We start from the raw sequence: 26,714 nt of genomic DNA, 5'->3' as shown, positions 1-26,714 counted from the left end.
AAATTAGCAAATGCCACACCAGAAAAAAATGAAATAAACATTCTGCCACAAAAATGTAATTTTTATTATCCTTGGCCATCACTGTTTCTGACCTCCCGTTCAATGTGCTTCTTACCTTTAAACTCTTTCCTTGACCTTGAAATTAAATCTCTAAGTGGATAAAATCGTTTGATTTACAGACTGTAACTTTGCTAAAATACAGCACTATAAGCCATCCATCTGACCTGCCAGACTGGATTTTTATGTGTGTTTCATTTATGCGAAGCATGCATGTACAAACTCTTCAGTTGTTAGCATTTCATTTGGGTTTTTTTTTTTTTTGTCCTGATGTTAGAAGGAAACTTGCTGCATAGAAACAAAACAAAAAAAAGCTAGAGAGCACAGTCTCCCCAGTTACAAAGTAGATGGGCATGTGGGCAAGAGAATTCCACAGAATCCACATATATCTACATTAGGGGGTTTTGTGTAGTATTTGGTTGTGTGCTGGTATATTACTGTGCCATCATGCCTGTGAAAAATAAGCATCTTGGAGTAAATGAGACACTTCTATCCCAAGTGCACCCCGTAACAGAAAGATCACCAGAAAGTTCTAGAACTTAAATATGAGATACATACAAATACTGGGAAAACAGTTTCAACAAAAGTATTGGTTACAAACTAACCTACATAACAATGTGCAGAAGTAGAAACTGTTCAGGAAGCAGGTAAGAGTAAGTAACCAGAACCTGTCTATTATGAAATGTGTCAATAGCTATTTTTCTTGAATGAATGGTTGATCATAGAGCTATCTCCTATGAAGTGTTTTTCTATAGTATCTTTTAGCATAAGAGAGATCCCCCTCGTCTGGCTTTTTTTCCACTGTGGTGGGTTGAATGAGCATTCCCGAGTCCATGCAGCACAGAACTGTTGGTGGTGTTTTGGACACTCTTTGGAAACAGAAACTTAGAGAGTTATCTGTTTTGTTCAGGTATCTTCCACACATTACTCTTGCAGAAATGATTTGGAGATAATTCTGTAACTGATCCCGCTGTGAATGACATAGTAGTTACATTGCAAAATTGTTAATCCACTTAATTCCATAGAACAGGACTGACTTCAGCCTTATTCAATTCTATTCTGTATCTCTTGTCTACTTCAGGGAAGGCTTCGATAATTTATGCGAGACAGCATATATATGTTCTTCCAGTTGAAAATCAATCTCTTTACAGTATATAGCAATATGTGTGCTCACATAGCTGACATGCAAGAAGAAAGCTGACATAAACTTTAATGCCTGTAGTAGAAAGGGTCAGGGCTTGCTTACATCTTCCAAAATCTTTGAGAAGGAGCTGTTCTAAGAATGGACAGTCACTGCGTATTGCTGCTGAGAAAAGCAAATGAACACACTCTTTGGAACAACAAAAATTTATTACTTCACTTGGAGTACAGTCAGGAGAGTAGTACTAATACATCATTCTTAGAAAGATGTCAGGGAACATGTGAAGAAAAACTGCAAAATGTTTGATTTAGGCACATTCAGCAGCACTGTGCCAAAATACTATGATGAGTCACTATGTACCAGGCAGCAAATGACTCAAAGGAAGAGTGCTGCTTACCAACTTTCCAGTCCAAACTGAAATACATTGAAATTCCACTGATTGTGCCTGACTCTCCCAAACTCTGAAACCAGAGCCCAAAGGAACAGTTACAGACCACAGTCAGACTGTTTCTATTTGTACAGCTACCAATACTGGATGTGCTTATGCATGCATATATAAATATATATTTTATACAAAAGCAAATATATTTACATATAAGGCCTCAATTGCAGTATAAGTGCTGCTTATGTGTGTTGGCAGGCCATAGGAACTAGGTAGATTATTTGAAAGGCAGTTTTACTCTGTATACCTAGGCCAATAACAAGGAAAAACCTGTTCAAATTTACCCAAAGCTTTATGCTTTTACTTCTAGTGGAGTTTTATCCTACATTCAACTCTTTAAGTTATGTGGTATTGCATCATAAATTGGTCCACTCAGCATATATGTCTGCATTGATGCATGTGTGATTCTACAGCAAGCAACAAGTTGGAACAGAATACAGCATAACTGGGACTACTTCATCTTTGTTACAGGAGTGGACTCCATTTCCTGGATGTACTCGTTGCCTCTCATTTGGTAAAGTCGTCCAAATTTGGCTACAGGCTTGCAACAGACTATTATTTAATTCACTCTGCCCATTTTTTGAAGATCGGCATTAAGGCAAACAAAATGTTACATTATTTCTTTACCTTTGTTTGACAGAGAAATAAAGAGCAACAAAGAGCAACTGATAGTTGTAAACCTCTTTGAGCCTGGAAGTTTAAACATAGAAAAAGAACAAGTGTGGCAGGGGGCCTTTAATCTCAGCTTCTGTCAGAAACCATTTCACTAATTCTTTGCACATTTCAGAGGAACCTAATACCTATATGAAACATCTGCTCAGTATTTTGCACCCAATTGGTGGTAAAAGCACAAGAATAAGTGACCAGGAAACACAGGATCTCCTGTCTTAGGTTTGAGTATAAGACAAAAGAGCACTGGGAAAAAACAGAATTTATTTCCATGTTTTTCTTTTTTGACAAGAGAAGGCAGTGATTCAGTGTTCCCTGTCTTGGGATTCTTCTCGAACCACAGAGCGGAGCCACGGATAGCTTTGCTTAGCTGGGATGTAGCTAGGTGATTCCTACTTAAGGCAATACTAGACAATCAGGAGACTCATGACCCATTGATATATGGCCACAACCTCTTCAATGAGAATGCCTCAACCAAGAGCGTTATCAGTGACAGCAAGGAGGAATATTTTTATTATGTGCTCTATTGATATCAACGAGGTATGGAATTGCAACAACACAACAGGATTACAACACCATTCCTGATCAAAAACCCCATTAGAGCAATTCCACTTATGCTGACAACTTTCAGTTCAGGCTGTGTGTGCATTGCAAGTACACCACACCCAAATGATGTGTCCTTTAAAAACCTTTCAAGGAAAGCAGCAAGTGCAATTAAGCCAGCTGTTTACATAAAACTGTATCTGCAAAGATGCACATCTGACTGGCAGATGTGAAGTCAAGAACACCTCCAAATCTCCTGTCAGCTGTTTTGGAGAGGGATGGTGACAAGAACAGTCACTGAGCAGTTTCACAATAGTGCACAGGCGCATGGGTGTTGTCCGAGCTCCACAGCTGCTCGCTGACAGTTCCTGAGCGGCTCACCTCCCACAGTGCCAATTTCAGCACCTCAGAGACTGTTGTCTTGACCTGGGCCTGGAACTTTTTGCTAATCAGAACATAGAGGATTGGATTGAGGCAACTGTTGATGAAACCAAGGCCAGTGGAGAGGGGAATGCCATCCTGCAGTAAGTCATGCAAGTTTTCATCATGGTGAGCAGACAGCTCCACGATGCTGAATATGTGATATGGTGTCCAGCAAACAAAAAAAGCTACAACTACAGCAATGATAGTCCAGAAAAGCCTGCTGGAAGTCAATACAGTTCTCCTCTTCACTTTGACAATCAGCAATGAGTAGCAAATGACCATGGTCACTAGAGGAAAGAGGTAACCGAATGCAAGCCTCACCCAAATGAGAATGTGATGTGTCAGCAAGATAAGTTCTCTGTCATGCACATGGAAGTTGTTGTAGCAAATGGTGACATTGTTGAGAACTGTAGCTGTGTCTCTAAAGTATAAGGCAGGGCCACCAATAACTGCAGCTGACATCCAAATGATTCCACTAAGAATGAGGGTGTTCCTTACAGTCCGATACTTGTAGGAAAAGACTGGGTGGACTAGGCGAATGTAGCGGTCAAGGCTGATGAATGTCAGGAAGAAAACACTGGCAAACATATTAAGTAGTGCAATGAACGAGTTCATTTTGCAGAGCCACTTCCCAAAAGGCCAGTGGAAGCCCATTGCCACGTATGTAATATAGAGCGGCAGGAAGAGAACAAAAATGAAATCTGCAATGGCCAGATTGAGGAACCAAAGTGTAGAAACAGATTTATCCCACTTAAAGCCCATAAACCAGATGACGATGGCATTACCTGGCACTCCCAGCAGAAATGCCACACTGTAAAAGGAAAGGGAAATCATATGGGCAATGCTGAGGGAGGACTGGGGTGATTCATCTTCCTCAGGCAGGTCGTAGAAGTAAGAGTAGTTCTCAAAATCTTCAAATGTCATGTTGCACAGTTGCTTTCTGGGGAAGAAAAGAAATTGAAGAGTCAAAGCAGAAATGTTTTACTGCACTGCAAATAGTAACCTGCAATTCCTTTACATTCTTGGTCATTAAAAAAAATCCCAAATAATTGACTTAGTTTCACATATCTATCACTGTTTAGCTGTCAGTTGCTAGCACCAAGCTTGTGGAGTATTTTGGTCACAGGCATTTCAAGAAATGCTCAAATCAAGAAAACGTGAACTTTTTAGGAGCTGTTTTCCTTGCATTTATTTCTTAACAGAGAGAACTGAGCACAGTATCACTGATAAATTTCTGGGAGACCAGATGCAAAGTTGTACTGAAGTGTGATTTGTCTATTCTTTTCTAGTCGGGTTTCATATTTTACTGCTCTGATCCTATTTGAAGCAAGTTTTATGGATCATATCTGCCAGAAATCAGATAAGCACCAGGCATCTGTGTAGGCAAAAAAGCACAGTTAAAATGCCAGGAAACTGTTTTTTATAAAATTACCACCACACACACCCCCCTCAAATTATAGTTAACAAAATCACAGACACTGACTTCTCCAGCAACTGAAAGTTCATGGGTTTACTCCTCTCTATCATGTATCTATCAAGGAATGCTGATTTTCAGACACATTCAATGTATTACATTTCCTTAACACAGCAAAGGATGTAGAGAAGGAAACATACAGAACATATTTCAAGGACAATACATACAATTGCAGTATTCTTCCACTAGTGAGCTGAGAAACAGGTAATAGATGAAAGAAAAGAAAGCTTTCCAGGAGAGTAAGACATGCTGTAAGAGCTATAGATGAAAATATGTGTGTCTCCTTTTTTCTTTAAGACAGAACAACGGTCTGTTTTTTTCTGTTGCAAAAGCTTCTGGAACTTACAAGTACACATGATTTTTCACATAGGAATTTTCTTCTAAAATGCCAAAGGAAGAGCGTGGGAGGGAGGCGGGGGGGCGGAGGGGAAGGAAAATATAAACCAAAAGAAAAACCCAGAAAAAAAGAAATGAATGGGAAAACAGATAGCAAAGAGAGGTTGAAGAGGAAAAAGCACTCCGAAGTTATGTGTCTATTCCACAGTGCAAACAATGCTGCAGCACAACACAGATGGCCACAGCCTGACAAAAGCATCTGCCATGGTCAAAACAAATATTCTGCTAAATTCTGTTATGTAAAGCTATATTGTCTGGCTGGACTCAGCTGCACTAAAACCTGTCCCTGAGAGCAGGATGCAACCAGCCCATTAGCTGTACTACAGATGAGCTCACCGGTACACTTCTGAGCGCTAGCTCGATTCAGAAACTGAAATTCAGCCTGCCCACTTTTGGAACCCAGCCCTGCATTCCTGTAAGTCCATTCATTTTAGCACACTAAGGACAACAGGACAGGGGTCTCCAGAGTACACTGCCTGCAGAACCACATCTGCAAGCTTGTATTCATGGACATACCTTTCCTGCAAAAAAAGTAGTTCACTTATTTTGAAAGGATTACTCACACAAGTGAAGATATGCATGTGCACACACATTAGCAGGATTAGATTTCTCATTTGTAGGCGGATAGGCAAAGGGGAAAAAAGAAAAAAAAGAAGTCGTGTGATTTTATATCTCTTCATAAAAAAAAAAATCTAATAAGAGTCAATACAGCCTGTTCTGTTAAGAGGCTATGATAACATTTGCCCTTTGTAATTTACATCAGGCTGAAGGAATGTTATTTGGTTTGCTGTCCTGATAAATGAAGCCCAATAAATATAATTTTATATAATTACATGCCCCTTGGGGTTAGATTCTGCATCAAATACCAGTACCACCCATCTGAGTCATTTTTTCAAATAGCTTAACAGCTGCTGAGAAATAGTATAAACAGGGAGCAGTACCACTAACATCTGGAACAACATTACATTTGGACAGTTTCAGAGGACAGTCAGGTTAATAATTGGATTTTTAAGGGTCTTTGCCTATATACAGGACTATACCTTCAAATCAAATTTATGCAATTAAACAAAAAAAAAAATCCAATTTTTCAGACTCTTTCTGATTAACATCCTGTGTTCCAGTCACTAATTAATTTTGCTTTTACATTTCTCAAGAGCTAGCACAACACAAAAATACTTGGATTCAAACATTTGCTCCCAAATCCCTTTTTTTTCTAATGGTGCTAAAAAACCATAATGACAATAACAAACATTTCCCTACTGCCCAACAATGTTAATTTTATATTTAGAATTTCAAAGATGAAGTATAGCAGGAGAAAGAAAACATACCTAAATAAATACCAAATATTTACCAAGCCTCCTGTAGTTTAAAACTCCTCCATTGAAGAGGCACACCTTTACAATGCAATTATTTTTCCAAGCTTGTATTTTTCCTTATCTCTAACTCCTAGTCTTCCAATGCAGTAACTCTTTAGCAGTGGGGGCAAAAAAGCAGGAGGAACATTGCTTGCCATTGCTCCTAGTGCACAGATGCTGAAGGGCATCTCTATGACTTGGGCTCAGCAAAGACTGACAATTACATTTGCAAAGCCCAGAAACTTTTACCTCTGACATCCACATAGATGAAGCACTTCTATAACAGGACTCATAGTGTTAAGCCCTGCCCTGAAAAAGATAAGCGGTAGGGGATTGTCAATGGTGCTATGCTGGTTTACATCAATAAGGACCCAGATTTTTTCTTCTGGGATAAACGTTAACCATCATTCAGCAGGGATGTTTCCTTGTGTTCTTGAGACACGCATAGTCTCAAATACATGAGTTTTGTTTTGATTTATTAATAGACTTTCCGAGTCAGAACTGTCTTGCAGTTCAAGTCTAGGTCTTGAAACTGAAGAAATCTAATTCTATTCCTATTCTGTTGTTGATTTCCTGTATGATCTTTGACAAATAGTCTAATTTCCAGACTGGAAAGAGCCTCATGAACCTGTCTGCAAACAGAGGCTTAATAGAGAAAACAAGACTTTTTGCCAGCAGTCTCCACTTGGCTTTCAGGCCAACTGCTAGAAAGGGTAAGGGAGGTTTGGTGCAGTTTACTGGCTCGGTCCCTGCTGGTCCAAGGTTGCAAAAAAGATCTAGAGCAAGGAAAATATTTTTCAATAAACAGGATAGTGTGGTTAGAGGCCTGGCAATAGGACTTGGGGGCAGCCACAGGTTACAGAACAGTGTTGTATTGCATACGGATGAATATAACCAAGTTTAGACTTCATGTTGTCTTATTTTTTTTTTAATAGTAAACAGCCTGTGTAAAGTGTACGCTCAGCAGTTGTTTGACTGGAGTCTGTTCCTGTTTGCTGAGGTCACAAGCAGCTCTGAAAACTGAGCCTCCTTGATTCAGTTGCTTAATTATGAATGTAGTCGCTTAATTTTAAGCAAATAGGTTTCAGAACATTTGACCAGGAGGTTTCATTTCCTGTCCCCTTCTGTAAAATAAAAGTTAGTTAGTAAATAACTTCATAGGAATATCACAGGCTGGCACTTGGTGCTAGTACATTTTAGACCCTGGGACAGAAAACAGAATTACCAAGAAACACAGATCGTTAGGAAATATTTCTAAAATACAAAGCCACAGAACTGCTGGGAAAAGACTTCACCATGTGCTACATGAACTGTCTTTCTCTGAACTTCAGCAGGGAATTACAGAATCAGATCTCAATTGACATATTCATAGTTTTTTACTACAAGTACCTAGAGTTTGTTTTTTCTGCCACCATTACAGTATTTCATAAAGTTGAGCCATAACGACAGCTTGGACAAATGATTTGATCTGCTTAAAACAGAACAGCTTTTGTCACACTAAGAATGGCCTTACGGTTACGACATGGGACCAGTACTTTGGACTCTGTTCATGGCTATGCCACATGCATCCTGATTGACCAGGGGAAGTCGTTTGACCTCTCCACGCCTCAGCCCTGAGGTCAGTGGAATGGCTTTGGAATTAAAATTATTGGGTTTTCAGTCTAAAATAGGAGAAAACAAACAAAACAGTTGCAATTCCCACTCACTTCACTTGATGCAAAGTCTTCCTGAGGGTTCAGAGTTCTCTGGGCACCACGCAAGTTAGGATCCAACTTAATTACACTGCTAGTTTATGCCACATGTTTGGGCTAGAGCCCACACAACCTCTGTCTCACATTTGGTGCTCATTACTTTCAAAATTTACAGAGAGGTCCAAGGGAAGAGCTTATTCATTGTCTATGTTAGTTGAATGTTAACACAAATATTTGAGCGGTAGTCCCAAGATCTGTTTGTTCAGTGTGATAAACAGTGCTCAGAGCCTCTGGCCAGCTAAATTGATTTCACAGGTCACAACAGTGGGTCCTGACTTAATAGGAAAATTATGGTTTGCAGAGTTGGCTGTCTCAACAGTTAACTTCATAGAGGGAATATATTACACAAACCCTCCTTTTAATGTCTGTATGAGTAATTTGGAGCATATCACATTCCATGTGTATAATCTATGGCTAAAGGAAAGTGTATTTGATCGATTCACTTCAACTTTTGTCATTTGCAAGAGTCAAATGTTGGAAAACAACTAGTTCCTCAAAAGGTCACCTAAAGTCTACTTGTCATAGTGTGTCTCAGCAAGTTTGTTTGGATATTGGATTCATTTGAGAGCCCTCACAAAAATTTCTTGGAACTTTTGAGGTGCTAAATTTTGAATTTATCTAGCTTCAAAAACATAAACATGAAATTCACCAAGTAGTTTATCTGTAAAGTTCCAAACACAGAAGGCTGAGCAAGTTTGTTAGAGGTATATACATATTTCTGGCAAGTATCTTACAAAGACATAAGAAAAGATCCTAAAAATCACAAGAAATGCTGATGAGATTACAAACTGTCATAGACTCATATTTCTACCACAAAAGAACAAAGCCAAGACGACCACTTGCCTCCACGTAGAATTCCTATAGCAGGAAGTGCCCGATACACCCATACTACAAAATTAAATCATAGCTATGCTATAATTTAAACTTAAAGCTGGGCCTGCAGACAAAGCTACTAGGAAATGAGCACTTTAAGCTAGTATACACAAAAGCAGAATCAAGGCTTGTGTGTGTGTTTTCTCTTTCACAGACACATACACAAACGCCTATCTCTTGGCTATCGTTTTAATGGTCATTAGACATATGGTAACAAAATTATTTTGTAAGCCATCCTGAATTCAACAATGGGTCATAACGACCCATAGAATGGGTCATAATAGATGTGATATGTGACTGGAAACCTTTTCAAGCCATGATATAGATGTATTTGTTCTAGCAGACAAGACAAGAATGCAAATAACCGTAATTCTCCATCACACCTCTCAGTGAAGCAGTGTTAGAAATGTATACACAATGTACTAGCTAGACATCTCATAAAATTTATGCCCAAACCAACTTTCTTTGAGCAAGGCCAAACATGACCCTGTTAGTCATAACACACCACTTCATCTGTGGTATTGAAGTCATTTGACCAGATAATAGCCTCATAACTTTTCACACAAAGTGAGTGCTACAGCGGGATTAACAAACGCTTATAAAGCAGACTCAGTTAATATTGGTAAAGCAATGATTTCAGACCAGCACTTCTGCTGCCACAGAAATGTTAAACAACAAATGGAAAACCCAACTTTATATCTAAATAATGCTGCTGTAATAGGAAAGGTACCTACAGTAGGCCTGGCCTGAATATAACAAATCATCCAGAAAACTGCTGCAATTGAGCAGCGTACCATTTCCACAATCAGGTAACTCATAAATGTCTGCAACCAACCACTGCATATCATCAAAAATGATTTATTTTCGTGCTGATTGCAAGCACCAAGACTTCCATCTCCAAAGAAGACAAAGAAACTCAGATGTTATGCACTGGGGGGGGGGGGGGGGGGGGGCACTTGGTAACTTTGTAGTTAGCACTTGCTCCTGCTCTTATTCCATTCCATTGATATACATAAAAGTAGAAATATATTTTTTTAATATTCCTTTTGAACGTAAAGAGTGCCGTAACCACTGCAAGTCTGTCATGTGACAACAAATACTACAGACAGATGATACCTGTGAAACACTTCAAGTGGCCCCATTCTGGGGGGAAAAAAAAAAAAAATCTAAGCATTCTTACAAGTAGGTAAAAATAGAAGTTTAGGTAGACAGTGCCACCTGAGATTTAAAATATGGTCTTATATTCTATGTGTCAGCACTGCTGAAGTATTTACATAGCCAGTCATAACACCTCAGTATTCATAACCCTTAGTGAAAGTGGGGTCAAGTGAGAAATATCGTCAGTCTGGTTTACAGACGAGAAGGCTGAGAATGATCTACAGGAAGTCTCTGATAGAACCAGGTGCTAAACCTAGAGTCCCTGCCTAGTGGTTCAACCACAGTCTTATCCTCCTTTCTTAAACATAACACTGTCCCCTCAGTCATGACAGAGTGGAGAAACCACAGCTTCACCTCTAGGAGACCTTCCCCTTCCTGAAGAGAGGCTCTCCCCTGTGCTGTCATGCCCACTCTGTTGGAGGGAGCCAGCACCTACCTGGGCAGCTCTTGCAGATTCTGGCCTGTTTGCTCTACGCTGAAAAGAAACAAAACATGGATCTCCACCATTTGCTTGTCATATGTAATCTGTCTCTGCAGGCCCAGGACGTACCTCAGGGCCATTAAGCACACCTCTCAGATGACAAAGCCAAGCAGGTACACCATATATCATATTGGCTGTGTCCACAGCATGTGAGATACGCACACTAATGAAGTATTGTTCCAGGGAAGTTTCACATGTTTTCTATTCCTCCACAAATGCCAGCAGTATTTTCTTTGGCTATAAGCCACCATAATAACTACACACCTAAAGTAATGGAGATGCCCGATTTAAAATTTTTAAGTGCCTCAGCTTCACAGTGACTGGATTGTTAAGATAATGAATGCTTGTATTTCTAATCAAGCATAGCTTTTTACATTTTTCATGTATTTGTGATGACAGAAGAGTTTGACTAGCATTCATATGACCATTACATGATCATGCAGCCCTGAGCATGTTTTTTAAATGGTTGTACTCCTTCAGCAAACACATGCTTTAACCACAGCTCACTCCTAACAGGAAGTAGCAAAGTGAGAGCAGAGAATAAAGAGTGAATGCAGAGATTTCCTTCAGACTATCAACTGTTGTCTCAGCAGACTGATTAAGGCCAATTAAACATATGTTAGATAACAGCCATTCTAAAGTTACTGCAGGGTAACAACAGGTCATTACAGAAAAAAATAAAATAACTGTCTCCAACAAGATACAAAATCTCTATCAAATAACAGATTAAAAAATAGCTTACAATCTCTTAGAGTCCTTTTAACAAGAAGAGTTAAGAGCTAACCCCAGAGAAAATTAGCAACACAACTTATTCCTCAAACATGCCTTCTTATATCCTATTCTATTTCACATATTAATTTCCCAGTCACTTCTAACAGTATGCTTAGTTATGTACTGCCCTCTAAATTATCTCTGTTCTAGGTTTATTCTGCTGCTCATTAAATCTACATCAGCAGTTTCTTCTAGCACAATTGTAATATTGCTATGGTTATATTATTTTGACACATACTCTTACATGAGTATATCAGAACATCCAATTCCAAAATATGGCTAGTATATAACCAAAACATTCCAGCTGATAACATACTTCATTTGTCCTCACAGTTAATATACTAGGATCACTGTGTACAGTAGATTAAGCATGTCTACTTCTGTATCAGTGTTACTCTAACATTCCTACTCATACAAAGCTCTTTTATTTACTTTAAGATCGAGTCTAAAATAAGCACTGCCTGTATTCCTGCAAAACTGAAAAAATCATATTGTTAATACAATTTCAGGAGGGCTGGATATCTGTCTCCCTACTATGGCATTGGGAACACTCCCTAGCACTGATAAGAATAGATGGGCTTATGATTAAGGTGTTAAATTAGGAGCTTGGAAATACTGGTTTTACAGGCTTCCCATATTACCTTTGCAAATCACTTCTCACTTGACTCCACCAGATATGGTACAACACCCTCAGTTAAGAGTTTAGGGCCTCAACAACACGTTACTCAGTTTTCTTAAATGGACAATGGTTCTTAACATTTCTAAAACGTCTCATTAAAATGATGTGGGCCTGAGCTCATTAAAAGAGGATCACTAGATAGAAGAAATAGGAGTTTAGAAAGTGATATTACATTGATGGTACAGAAGTTACTACTCACCACTTTCTCTCTCTCATCTAGGCAGCTTCAGAAGAGAATAAAACTCCTGTGCCAGGCTCACTCTTGCTGAAAGAAGCAAGTATTTTATGTTGGGAAAGTACCCAAAGGCCCTAGTCTTTGAGATCAAAGCCCCTCTGGATCTAAGCACTATAAGCACATAATGAGAGACAATTCCTGCCTTGTTTATAATTAAACAGAATAAACAGACACAAGAAGAGTAGGGAAAGGAACAGAAGTACCTTTCCCAAAGCCAAATAGTAGGTTCAAAGGTAGAGTTGGAGGCAGAATTCAGATCTTGCCAAAAGACTGAAGAGACAAATATCTTTTGTGAATAGAGGGAAAAGGTGCTGGTTCTTCATACTTATGCCTTGTGATTCTTGAAGTACTTCCTTTGAGAAGTATCAAAAAGGGACAAGAGAGCCTGGGCTGGGGAAGAGAAGTAGAAGGCAGCAAACTCTTTGCTAGCTAATGTCCCTGACAAGGACTGGAGACTTCTAGAGTGCTGGCCTTTGCAGGTAAGCCTTGCAAACAAACCTGGCTTGTAGCAATGAGTTTTGTTAGTCTCCCTTTGTGCCAACTAATGAAAAAAGTATTGTATCTGCAGCGGGTCTGTTCAGTTCATCTAAAGAGTTGTAATGCAGTAAAATGGCGGGCCAGGTGTAAAAGAGCTGCAACAAGCCAGCAAAAATTCTCTCTGGAAAAGAGCAGCCGTGAGCTGATACAGGGCTTTTTGCTCCTGTCTCCAGGCCCTCAACCTCTGGAACATATTGAAGACACAAAGAGCACAGAGTTAGCTGAGCTCCCCTGGAAGTACTATATGCTTCTCTTGAGACACATGGGGTTTTTTTTGTCTCAGGAGCCTCAAGCACACTGTAAAAGTAGTAGCAAGTGTGGGAGAGTTGATCTGTGCATGATGACACTTTCCCTTCTAAAACCAAATGTCTCTTGGACACTGCCCACCCCAGTCACTGCAATCCCTTCTTCTGGTAACAGGCCATGAGAAACTGTTCCTCCCACTCAGCTTGCTTTTTCAGAGCCAGCAGCAACAGAGCCCTGCACTGTTGTGAAAACTGCTAGCTTCAGACTGAATGAACACAAATCAAACCATTATCAGAAATAATGAGTGAAAATTAGCCAGACAACCAGCCACCCTAGTAAGAGACAGCTGAACTGTTGACACATTCCAAAAGACAAAATGAATAAATAAACAAATAACAAGACCATTCAACAGACTACAGTCCTCTGCAAAAATAGTTGCTTAGTACTTAGAATAGTACAGTTATTAATAAAAAATTAATATCTAAGAACAGATCACAAACTTCAAGTGGCTTTTAAGAAACATAAGGAGAAGAAAATTATTTAAGGCAAATGGCTTTATTAGGAAACAAATACCAATCTTCCTCAATCTATCAGAAAGAAACACAAATCTAACAGCATTTCAGAAGTTGCTCATTGGGTTGTCAGCAGAGAAAGAAATTCTTAGAATGAAAAGGAAGAATTTATAATGTATAGTACATACAAATTGCATTATTACCATGAACAGTTTTCCTCTTCCCCCACCAGTGCAGTAAAAATCTGTAGTCAAATCCTGCCTAGGAATCCTTACATAGAGTTTCCCTGACTTATGATCCCTTTCCACAAAGGCAATTAGAGAATCTAACTATAAATTCATTCTCCAGAGTCAAATAACTTCCACTATGCCACACTCAAAGAGATTCTAAGTGCAATAGAAGTGGACTTTAATATCACTCATAGCATATATAAAATCCCTAAGATTAAAGTAAACTTGGTAGGACCTCTATCCTGTCTGCCTGGAATAAGTGGTTGATAATGTTTTACATTTGGGCAGAAGCTACAATGATATTAGACAAAAGTAAATTGGGTTATCAAAATATTTGCATTTCCTAGTTCAGCTGAGGCAAAACAAGAATACGATGCTAGTGCAAGTAAGCAGTCATAAGCAAGTTAATCCTGAATCAGTTTCTACAAACCTGGTCTGACAAATTCTTTTACCGTGACATACCCTCACTCACTCTCTTCTCCTTAGCTATGAATTAATACACATTTAAAATTATCCAGTAATATAATTTTATTCAGCTAGAAAGTAAATGCGTTTTAATTCATAGATGATCTATACAACTTCTGTAAATATACAAAACCAGGTCTGGGATATTGCTTGGCTTTGCAAGATCACATTTAGAAAGGCTACAGGTGACAATGACATGGTTATCACTAAGTCTGAATAGGAGGTGGAATCTAGCCCTGCCTCATTGTGCAGTAGTATATAAGGCTTCAGATCTTCTTGTCACTTCCTAAGAAACACGCTCCCATGCACTTCATGAAAGCTAGATCTACATCCTACCTTATTCCATGGTGGTTAGGGAAAACACACACACCTGCCAGCTTGGATCAGAGAAGCCTTTTTTAATTCTGCAAGGCTGTAATTCTTCAGAATTATTTTATTAATCTGCTACTTAAATTGAAATGATTTTCCAGTTTCAGTTCTAGAATCTGTTCAGATCAGAACTGATGTACTTATTTCTAATAATACTGGGAACTGCTATAGCTATAGGAGACCTACTATCCCTAAGCAAATAAAAAAATTAAAACCAACACACAAGGGGAGGTGGCGGGGGAGGGGGAGAGATTTAAGTCAAGGTCACTTACCATTCTCTGACAGGATAAGAGAGTCCTTGAAGTGTGTATAAACACATTCAAAAGTCATTAAAAATTAAATTCACACATAATTTCATATCTTTTCTTGCTGCAGGGGTGGTTCAAAATAATCTTTGAAATAAATGAGTATCACAGTTTTTCTTCCAAAAAGCTTTTAGCCAGTATATGCTACACTATCTTACAGGATTTGCCTGCAAGTGGTGTTGTGGCTGTAGGAACACATTATTTAGAAGGGAGGGAAAGATTTAAAATGTAACAGAGAGATTGACCTACCTTGTTTAGCTCTTTGGAATGAAACGCACTGTAAATCAGAGATGTGAGCTCTGCAGCAGAAGGAAGAATGATCTGCAGAGTTCAGAGTGACTTCAGTGTGATTCCAGCTGCTTCACTTGGCTACTGCCTTCCTTCTAATAAAGCTGCAGAATGATATAGCACTGTGTTTGTTTTCAGCTGAGGAAGTTGTTTCCAACTTCCCTTGGTTTTCTAGACCCAGTTTTGAAATATTGCCTTTCTGTATAATCCCAGTATTTCACCAAAAATAAATGTTAGACATGTGAATGAATCATTTTGGTCAGTGTCCAAGCAAGCAACAGATGTGGTAGCTGATGAATGGAAAGAGACCTTACAGTTGTAGGCTGCTTTTTGTTACACAGAGAAGAGGTTGAACAGTATTTCTTTGTAAGCACTCTGGTGTATAGAAAATAATGTTGAATGAGCAGAAAAATGCTTAAAAAGTCACACTGAAAGCATAATTTTGTAACCGTATGGTGAGATACATTCATTTTGTATTTATGATTAGTAGATTAATCTCCTTTTGTGTAAGAGAGAAGTGAGCTCCACAAAACATCACTAATTAGTGCCTCTGTCTGTCAGTCAGTGCAACACTGGTCTGAAATTTGAACTGGGTTTTAGGAGACTTGGCTGGATTCCCAGTTCTGTAAAGGGACTGCTGAGTTTTTGTGGCCAGGCCTCATCTTCATGTTGCTTAGTTTCTCAGTAAAATGGGAATATTATTCCACTAGTATCTACACACCATAACTTCACCCAACTCTGATGGTACCACACTCATCATACCATTTTAAAATCAGCTGAGCATGTCAGTCTACCCTTACCAAAAATCATATCTTCTAGTGGAAGCAATAATCTAACAGTGGTACTCCTCTGTCATTAATACAAAACATGTAAAATGTTCAACACTGATTGAATACAGTCTATTCCAAATTTCCCAGATACCAACTCTATCAATTCCAGTGACAACTAGGAAGAAATAAACAAACAAAAAAACCCAAGGAAGGCGGAAGTGCTTAGTGAGAAGCAGCAAACCTGAAATTTCAGCATCTGGTTAGCAAGGCTACCAGTTTTAAGCACCTTTTTTATGGTCCACAGATCACAGATTCTCTTAACAAGAACCAAAAACTCCTTCCAGCAAAACTACCCTGCTTTATCTTTCCTCCATGACAGCTCTTCCTGTTCTGCCAATAAAACTTAAAATGCTGGTAGCCTGCACATGACAGGGAAAAGCTATGAATGAAAGGAGTACGGAGATGATGCTATGGTGGGACACAGCCCTAGACCACGACAAAAGGACAGGGGGGCATGAGTCCTGTGAATATATGACATAGGAGAAGAACAGGGGGTTTGTCTGAGGAGAAAGTATGGAAAGACTCAAGGACATCATAATTTGGCACCTCACTTGGTTATTTCTTGCATTTTAAAGATTTTCTGTTTTCTCTAGGTAACTGATTGGTGAACCTTCACTGATAAAAGCTCTTTTAATAGCAGTTATCTTCTTTTGTAAAATTTGGGATAGGGTAAATATAGGCACCATTTAACAGCCAATCTGCCGAGGTTTTTTTGCTTGTAATGGCACGAGTCTGTATGTCTCTAGGTACTTCGCCAAATGCATCTATTGTAAGGCAGTTAATTCAAGGGCTTGCTCAGTACTGTTTCGGTAGGACAAAAGACAAAATTACTGGGTAGATAACCCTCGCACATGATCTACAGTAAAAGAAAAAAACCTCAGCAAGCAAAGTAGAATCACACATTTGCCAGATGCTCTTCACCTTCTTGGTGAACGGAGCATTCTGGAGAGTGCAATGGATTCTAGCCATTTTGCAGTAGTGAGGAATTGTCCTTAAGGGGCTGTTTCCTTCACCATAAACTAAAGCAGGCTTGGGACTACTCTAACATGTACTGGGGATGGTAGTTCAACTCCTCCATCCTTCAGAACCAAAGGAGGATTAAACTTCACACAGCAATTTTCCTCACCCTTCCTACCACTGTACCAAATATGAAATCACAACTGCTAAGGACCCAGAAGACATTTTGTGGAGACAAGTTTTCATAGCAATGAGATTTTTTTTCAAGAACAGCAGATTACTGTATTTAAAAGAATTTTCTACCAATCTGTCCTACCTACATTTGCTCCTTTTCAATTGAAAGGGACTTTTGCTCTGATGAGCAGCTACCCAATTTGCACAGTATAACCAGCATATGTAATGTATCTGGGAGAAAAAAAAAAGAGAACAGAATTTTACAGACAAAATTGCATTTAATCTGAAAGGATTTTGTTCTACTTGTTTTCTGTTTAGAGCTAAATACAGCATTTTATTCTTCTACAGTTTTGATTAACCACAGTGGGAGTCATAAGTCCCTGAAGAATGTAAGCTTGGGCCCTAAACCTTTCCTTGTTTTAGTTCCTTCTATGCTCAGACACAGTAAAACTGGAATGGTTGACTACCAAATTACAGGGCTTTTTAATATACTTTCATGCAACCCATTAACCATTGACATAATTTTACAAGTGTGATCTTTTCAGATAATTTTATGGAAGTTATATGCTTGGAAGATAATTAATGAAAACAAAAATGTACCTTGTTTGCTTCCATGTCTTCTTTTTCTACTTGGAAGTTGTATTTTATTTTGCCATGTCATTTGTGCTTTTCCAACAGGGTAAGTTAATGAAGTCTTGCAGTTTTTACTCTACATTAAGTATGGCAATATGCCAGAGCTATACTGAAGACAGACATACATTCATGAACATACACTGCATGTGGGACTTGCAGAGCAGAGAAATACTATTTTATACCTGATGGAAAAAGAACAAAGGAGAGCATTTTCATACAAATAATAGATATTGGGTTGTCCATCAGTGAATAAACTAGGTCTACTGAAAAGCAAATGAGTTTTAAAAGCACTTCTAATGCTTTGTGGTATTTTTAACCCTATAAAACAAAACAAAGGCAGAGGGTGTATGGAAAAAAGATATAGGGGAAAAACCCTCAGAAATACTTTACCAGTATTAACCAAAGCACAAATTACAAAGCAACAAACAAAAACAAAGTAGGTTTAATTTACCTGGATTACCAACAATTGCCTGACAGTTCTGATAATTATTTCCTAGTTCTGATAATTATTTCCCACTGCTGGGACCACCGGATCTTATCAAGCTGCCTATTAGTGTGTGCAGATAATCTCAGCAGTAACACTCCAGACTAAATTCAATGTGCATTAATTCAATTAAGTTGTACCAACCATGAATTTGCAAATTAGGTCAAACAAAAGGTATTTAGTTTTTCTCAGGGTTAATTTAAGCGGAACAACACAAGAAAGAAATGACTTACCTTTTGAGGATTCAGCTGTTTACAGTTCTGTTCTTTTTTAAAAAAAAAAAAATCTTCACTGCTCCTTTGTCCTCATTGTTTGAATTAACACCTCATCGATTAAAATCCACTCTGGAAAGACAGAGTTTAACTACCTGACAATCAGGAAAAGGGTAATTCCCTCCCTTCCTGTGAAACGAATGACTATTTATGCCTATCCTTTTGGTAAAGCTGTAATGTTTACTTGTGGCTTAAGTGCCCACTATATACCACAGTCAGCAACTACGACAAAACTCTTCAGCGACACATTTAAACCAAACCACCTGATGATGGGAGGCTTGGCTCATTTAGTCAGGTCCACATCCTCTTTCTATGTTGGTATTAGAAATCTGAAGATTTTCATGTATAATGTGTTGAAGAAATTCCGTAATTCTGCAGAAGTCAAAATCCTTCATCTATCTATTACTTTAGTCAGGTCAAAACACACAAAAATAAAAATGAATTGCTATATGTGTATGTGTCTATATATATGAGTGTATATACATAGAAGTTCGAGCAGGATCTTTAAAAGCAGCACATCATGTAACTCCTACAAACAAAGTCAGCAGGGTGTTACATTCTATGAAGTCATGAATATTGGAGAATAATTTACAAGATATATTTTTTATTATGAAGAATGATACCTGGAAAAAATACTATTAGAAATAGTCTTTTTTTTCCTATAGATTTTGCTTTTATACTTGCATTTTTTCTCATTTTTCACAAATAAGTAGGAATGATTTTCTACATAACTTTCAGACCACAGCTATTCAAATTTTGTATTCATATGACAATAAAAAAAGAGATTATAGCTGCTGCTCAGATAACACTTGAAAACCACGGAATTTTCAGAGCGTGTCTTAACAACAAACCTTCTGATATGTCACCGAGTGCTAAAGATTATAGTCATTGAATAGCCAACTTGACAACAGTATTTTTCCATTTTAGCCAAAGTGCTGTCTCCTCCCGTACAAAGGAATGCCAGCGTTAGGAAAAAATAATTTCAGAGAGAACTACAGAGATTACAGAAACAAAAATGTGGCTATGCAAACTATAGTTGTTTCACTACATATTTCACAATCTTTAGTACTGCTATAGGGATTAACCAATTTGTACTTTTTCACCTCACAAATTAGCAGGAACTACAGAGTCACTTCAAGAGGTCTTAGAAGGGAAGCCCTCAAAAGGGAAGCCAGAATTTACTGTTATGCATCTAATTTACAACATACAGATTGGGTCAGATGTCTCAAAAACTGCCCAAAGCCTAACCAGCCTAGGTTCACAGAAACCTGAAGCACAGAGATGAACCTGAGCCACATGTCCTCAGGATTTCAGCTGCCTACACCTATTCTTTCAAAGAACTGAGATCTTATTCTACATTTAAAGTATAAACTCTGGAGATTCAGTCATCCATCTTTTATGTAATAGGTCTTTTGATTAAAACCCCAAATCCACAGTTCAAATAGGATTATATTATGGTGTTACATACAATGACCCAAGAGGTATTTAAGTTTCATGTTCTGCATTCATTTATTAACAGTTCACAGCTAAGTTGTTGAAGCTTGTCATGATCAACAACAACAGACAAAACAAGCAGATCCGCAGGGAGGAGACAATTACAAGTTCCAGTCCCTCACTATTCTGCAGCTAGACTGTTGCTCACGACTACTGTGCTCACTGTGATAGAGCTGGTCTTAAACACTACAAACAGGGAGATTGAAAAGACCTTCTAATCCCCTGCAAAAGGAGAAGGGGTTGTGGAGAAAGAAACATCCACTTCTCCATTTCAAGATGGAAACTAGGCAAAGGGGAATTATTATGTAGCTTGGGTGCAAACCAGAAACTGAACACCGATTACTTCAGTATTAGAAACACAGAACATCCAACAACATGGAATAGACTTCTGGTTTTACTGATGGACCAGAGAAGAGAGAGATTAAACTCTGATCCAAAGAACTAATGCAGTTCCAGTAATAGTATGTGAAATGCTGAAGAAACACAAATCAAATAAAAGGCTTTTTGTTCAAAAGTTCTCTTTCTCTCTTTTCAAAATTTTCCATTAAAAAGTCTCTACATTTTCAAACTATGAGAGAAAGAGGTTTCTTTCAAAAGCTGATGGTTTTGCTTATCAGCATTGCTAGGCTAAAATTAAGTTTTGTCCTTGGAAAAAACCCAAACCTTCTCATTTAACTTTCTGCTTCGTTCCTGAATAGGATAAAGAAATCTTTCTTTAAATTATTCCCAGGGTAAAGCAAGGTAGAGAGTCTGCTTGCTCTCAGATGTTAGAAAATATCTTATGTGGTTTATTGTGGGAACACTGAAAAAAATTAACACGATTTAGAACAGCCAGTGCAGAGGAAAATAACGCTTACTTAACTACCTTGGGAATACATTTTGACCCCATCTTAAATTGACTGCAGAACATCCAGTGACTCAACATAATAGTATACATATTTGGAACTCCCCGACTCCTACAAATTACACTACAGACAAGGAAGCTGTAGAGGTATTTTACATTCAGGATCACCTTACATTCGTCTGCATCTATTTAAAACCACAACAGTTTCCACTGAAATTTATAGATACAAACATTTAATTCAGAATATTCTGAGGGGTCAAGGCAGGTTCTCAACTTCTGGAAGCTTGAAAATTCTTAAAAAACAGAATTAATAACCCTCCAAGAAGCTTTGAGAAATTACCTCTTTGTATCAGAAATACATTATTCCCTGCTGGAGAAATGGGAATTAATATTTACTTTCGCAAAAATCCTTTGGAGTTCCTACTACGACAGGATGTAAGGTAGGCTAGAAGGGAGTAATAGTTATCTACTATACTTAAAATATTTAAAGACTCTCACATTAACATCTGATTAAAAAATCCACATTCATTTTGTACCTTATCTATAATAATAAAAAGAAGGATGGTTTAAAACATGCTAATCAAAACATTTTGCCATGCAGATGAATTCTAAGTGTTTCAGTCATGTTATCTGACTGCGGTTAATACAAGAACCTATTAGTCTTTCTGTTCCATAGCTGAAAGCCCTCGGGTTGCAGAGCTCCCTTCAGCATGGGGAAATGGAGTCCCTTTATGACCTTCCACTGCATTTTCTAGCACATACACATCAGAAATTATCGTATATTTCCAAGTAATTTGGTAATGAACAAATATACTTGAAAACTTCGCCAGTTCTCAAGGGTTGATCTGACTATATCAATCAGACAATTTTAATATCAGTGTTATTTTTGAAAATAAATATGAAACAATGGCAAATAGAATTCAGCAATTCTAAGGGACTGTTATTTTTGAAGCTAAAAAAATTCCATGCACAACATGAAGGTCAAAGAATATCCTGCAATTCATGAGCAGTCACCTACAGGCAACCCCCAACCTACTTCCTGACCTAGACCTTTTCTTTGTGTCACTTCCCTAAAAAAACAGGCATAGCTGTTTCAGAGAGATGAACTGACTGAACAATCATTAACAGAAAACACAAGTGACTGTGAATGTAACAGTAAACTATTCAGCATTTTATGATGAAAGACGTGTTCTCTGAAAGCAGACTGCTCTTTCAGGTTACAAACAGGAAAAAGGATCCGGAGACGAGTTTCCCCTTTGCTTTAACTCAAGCGAATTTTACTGTGCTCCGCAAGAGGGCTATCTGGACATGGAGACCACGTTTTCTCCATGTTGTCTTAGGTACAGCACAGTTGGTCTTGGTCCAGTAAAGAAAAATTTCATGCAGTGTTAGAGCCATGGCATACAAAGCTCTCAGCTGCTGATTTAATTTCTTTGCATTTTCTTTTAGAACAGAAAGCACTAAAAACATGTTAATTTCAGCTAATGGACAGATTCAAAACAATTGCAGCAATGCTAGGGTATGGATTTGAAATGCAATGTAAGAACATTATTAGTAGCCCATCAAGCAGAAACTTTCTGAAAACACTGTATTTGGATAAATTTTGTAGCCATACTGTTTAAAGTGACACATTAGAGTTGTCTCATCAGCTGTTCCTTCCGGACAACCTGCCAGCAAACGAACAGCAACAGCAGCTGTAACAGCAGTAATAAAATGCTCTGTGATCAGCGTGTCTCAGAATTTTGCTCAGCACTATTAGAATAAAAATCTCTGTATTCTCCAAAGTACACGTATACAGAAATACATTATTGAGAACAATTTTAGTGCAAAAAAAGAAGTGTAAACCCCAGAAACTCAGAAAATATAACCCCATGAAAGCAGCAGCACAGCCTTCAAATAATAGTCGAAAAAAGGCTTAGGGATGATTTGCTTCTAATAAGATATGCAAAAAGATTCAAATGGTGAAGTACTTCCAGTAACCTTCTAAGAATGAAAGATCTGATTACATGAAAGTAAAATAATATTTTTAGGAGAAAATTCTTGGTCCATGCATTTAAAAAATGCTTTTTATAATCCTCTCAGTTTAAAAAGGTATTTTAAACTTCTTCCTTGGTCACTATCCAATCATGTTTCAATTATAACACAACTGCTAAGCTTTTTGGTTGTTTAAATGATTAAGCAATTAAAATGATAATTTAAGTTGCAATTTTTTAATCTTTAGAATGTAATTCTGGCAAGAGAATGAAAAATAGAACAACCTTTAGACTATCCCTTAAGTTTGGGGGTTAAGCTGATATCCAATATATTGAGGATGTTTTTATTGTTAACTCAGGTAAAGCACTTATTATAAAATTTATAAAACCTTGAGTACAACACAAAAAAAGAAAGCTCAGTTTTAGATAGTGAGAAAGTGCAGAATGCCCATAAGTTTGCCTTCTTGTAAGATAGGACTCTCTCTTTTATTTTCTTTTTGGCTTGCATTTAACTCCAGTGCCATACCAAAGTAAATAAGAGATCATTATTATTTTTAAAAAACATATATTTTTCATTTAAAAATCAGAAAAATGCTTATAATAGAGAAAATATACAACCTGCCAACCCCAGCAAACAGTCTAAGTAAAGCAGACCAAAGAAACAAGAAGCTCTGTTTGGAGAAGAGATTATCCTTGCCTTTTACACAGATGAGGAATTCTTTTCTTTTACTTTGAAACCCCTCATTATTAAATGTAACTGAACTGACGTTAAACGGAAAAAATTGAAATACCATAGAAGATCAGATCATTGCTCCATTCATCTGATATCTGATGTTGGGCAGTGGCCAGCATCAGATTGTTCAGAGAAAGACAACAAAATTCTTTTAAGAGAATTTTACACTTCTTAGTAATTAAAGGTTTTAATGTAGTGCCAGGCATTATGGAACATCCCTTCTGCTATAAAGTTGAAAAGATCCTCCTTTCCCAAGCTTACTCAGAATATGAAGTGCTATAAAATCTACACACGTGCTCAGACTGTCTTGAAAGTTGCAGTGCTTGTTAGAATCCAGGCTAGATCTAGCAATCCATTGTCGTGGACATTTGGCAAAAGTACTCTCTCCATGGCTCAAAGCCCAGCCCTCAACTGCTGTCAGTCAGTCAACGCTTAGCTCAGAGCCTCTGACAAATTTTACCAAAACAATTTAATGATAAATTAGGCTTTTAAAATTAGAATGTACAAAGCACATATGCAACAAACTAAAAATCTAGGCAAGAGCTTTCTGCCAGCTAGTTTTACCAACCTTGTTTTTCTTTTGTCACATTCTCTCTTTGCAATCTGAACCCAACTGTTGGAAGAAATTTGTGACTCTTTTTAGGAAAATAGCTGCTGTTCACCTTTGTCAATTTTTCTTAATGTTTTTCATAGGTATAAGGTTGACATACATTTGGCCAATGGAAATGGACAAACAGCAAATCAAAGCAAAAGTAGAAAGCAAAGCAGTGAAAACTGTACATGACAGTTGATGGAAATTGAATAGACAAGTATAGATACTGGCAAAGAGAAAAAAGTCTGATGCTTAGACCAGGAGAGGTTAAAAGGGGAAAGGAAGTTTGTCAGCCCTGCTCAGTGTTCCTGCACATATGTGAGGAGTAGGTTCCTAGGGGGGAAGAGGAGACTGAGGGAAAGGGATACCTCTCAATGCCTTACCTGAGCTTGAATCAAGGTGCAACTGCAAGTTCATAAGTACAGAAAGAGCTGAAAGCCAAGAAACACTTGGCAACACAAGCCTAAGTTCTGCTACCTTTGAATGACAGTCCAAAAGACAGAATATTACATTCTATCCTTGCAAAAATATTCAGGAACATTCCAAGGACAAGTTATATGGCATTATAAGACAGACTCTATAGCCTTTTCTTTGCTAAGAAGGACTTCTGTTTTACATGAGCCATTCTGGAAAACAAACGTCAGTACCTCAGCTATGTAACCGAGCTGACTTTGTTTCAACAAGTTAGGAAGGGTTAGCTGAGCCACAGTAACTCATTCAGCCTGCTATAAGCCATCATAAAGGTAAACTATTTTAGCCTAAGATAACATGTTTCAAAGTGTGCTTGCCATGTGTTTAAACAATGCAGCTCTGCTGACATGCAGTAATTTGGGCAGGTGCCTGAGCTTTCATGCACGTAAATCTTCACAGAAATACTGCATCTGCAAAATTTTATGACTGCTTCTTACAAATCTCCACTCCTACCCATAAGATTCCATCTAAAACTAGGTTTTCACTTGTCCAACACTGAATTAAAAAATCCTTTCCATGTCACCGAAGTGATTGATTCCCCCACGTATACTTGTATTGAAATCTTATGTCTGCCAAGATGCCTCAACTAAGCCATCATCTTATTCGGTTATCTCCAACAAAATAAATATAGCTAAAATGAGTGTAGAATGACTAGGGGATCCCATCAGCTTTAAAAGGCAGAAACATTATGCTATACATAACCAAACAACTGAAAATTCTCCCCCTTCCTCTTTTTTTTTTTTTTTAATGAGTTTCAGTTTTGCCAAGTTCTGTATTATACCAGGCAACAAAATATCACCAGGCAACTTTAGTTCTGTATTAAGTACTTATTTTTTGGCAATAAAAATGTATTCCTATCTATGCACATATCAAAAGAATTCAACAGCAACTAAGATAGTCCCCTCCTAAAGTCTTTTCCTGCTGTTCTGCCATTTGAGATTCGTGTTCAATTACTTGTTCAGCGTGGGTGGACATTTCTAAGCTATGGTTTCATAATCACACAACAGCGCCTTTTTACAGCAGCCTCCAATAAATTTTCTGTATTATGGTGCATTCAAGATCCGCCCCTCCCCATTGCACAATCTAAGCCTGTATCTGCACCTGTCTTCACACATAAGAGTGTTGATTATCTTTGTGTCTGCCCAGATTGCTCAAAAAATCCTGCTGCTTCAGCATAATTAAGTATGCAATAGCTGGTTTCCCACGGGAGATTAGATAAACGTCAAAAAAACCCTACAATTGAAAACAAAAAAGAACCTGAACTAAGGTCATATTCTTAGACCCATTTCTGAGCAAAAGAAAAGCAGATCTAGCAGTAATTCAATCAAAAAGTCCAACCAAGACCTTTCACTTTCTGATAAAATCTACCTAAACAAGGTACACCATGAAAAGCAAGCTATTTTTAATGACAGAAAACGAAAAGAGCATAAACCCTATAGCCCGCTCTCAAGCGTACGAAATAACGTGTTCTGAAGGAGAAAGCAACTATCGCAGTTGTTGAAATAAAACTTATCAAAGAGGCTACCTCCCAAACCAGAAAAATCCCGACCGGAGCTGACAAAAAGACGCAGACCCCCGGTTTCTTGGAGCCGGTTTCCAGCGCCTTGGCTGGAGAAAGCAAGGCGTTTCGGGCTCCCTCCCTTCAAGCTGTAGTAACACAGCGACAGGGGAAGAAAACGGCCCGGGCCGAAAGGGCGGCAGGCTGCGCCGGGCAGTTCCCCGCTTCGCTCGGGCAGCCGCCGCGAGGGACAGCTGCCGCCCTTCGCAGCGCCGAGGCCGCCGGCAGCCGGCCGCCCAGGGGCGGGAGGCTCCCGCGGGGCCGGCGGTACGCCCGCCCGGCGGCACGGCCTCGCCTCC

At 38.4% G+C, this 26,714-nt stretch overlaps 1 protein-coding gene across 6 annotated transcripts; it reads right to left on the bottom strand.

Moving 5' to 3' along the window:
- Positions 1-1,388: 1,388 nt before the first annotated feature.
- On the bottom strand, positions 1,389-26,669 carry CMKLR2 (chemerin chemokine-like receptor 2). Of its 6 annotated transcripts, none has more exons than XM_052793071.1 (4): positions 18,712-19,312; positions 17,962-18,176; positions 15,362-15,504; positions 1,389-4,215 (listed from the first exon to the last, which is right to left on the bottom strand). In XM_052793071.1, the coding sequence occupies exon 4, from the start codon at positions 4,197-4,199 to the stop codon at positions 3,147-3,149; it is 1,053 nt and encodes a 350-aa protein (XP_052649031.1). In that variant the 5' UTR covers positions 4,200-4,215; positions 15,362-15,504; positions 17,962-18,176; positions 18,712-19,312; the 3' UTR covers positions 1,389-3,146. The 6 variants fall into 6 exon arrangements, with proteins under 6 accessions (XP_052649031.1, XP_052649032.1, XP_052649035.1 ...); XM_052793072.1 differs by having other exon boundaries at positions 17,962-18,103; XM_052793075.1 differs by lacking the exons at positions 15,362-15,504; positions 17,962-18,176; positions 18,712-19,312 and adding an exon at positions 26,383-26,669.
- Between the last annotated feature and the right edge of the window lie 45 nt (positions 26,670-26,714).

Source organism: Harpia harpyja, chromosome 7 (assembly GCF_026419915.1).
Source record: "Harpia harpyja isolate bHarHar1 chromosome 7, bHarHar1 primary haplotype, whole genome shotgun sequence".
NCBI lineage: Eukaryota > Metazoa > Chordata > Aves > Accipitriformes > Accipitridae > Harpia > Harpia harpyja.
This window is presented reverse-complemented; position numbering and strand designations above follow the sequence as displayed.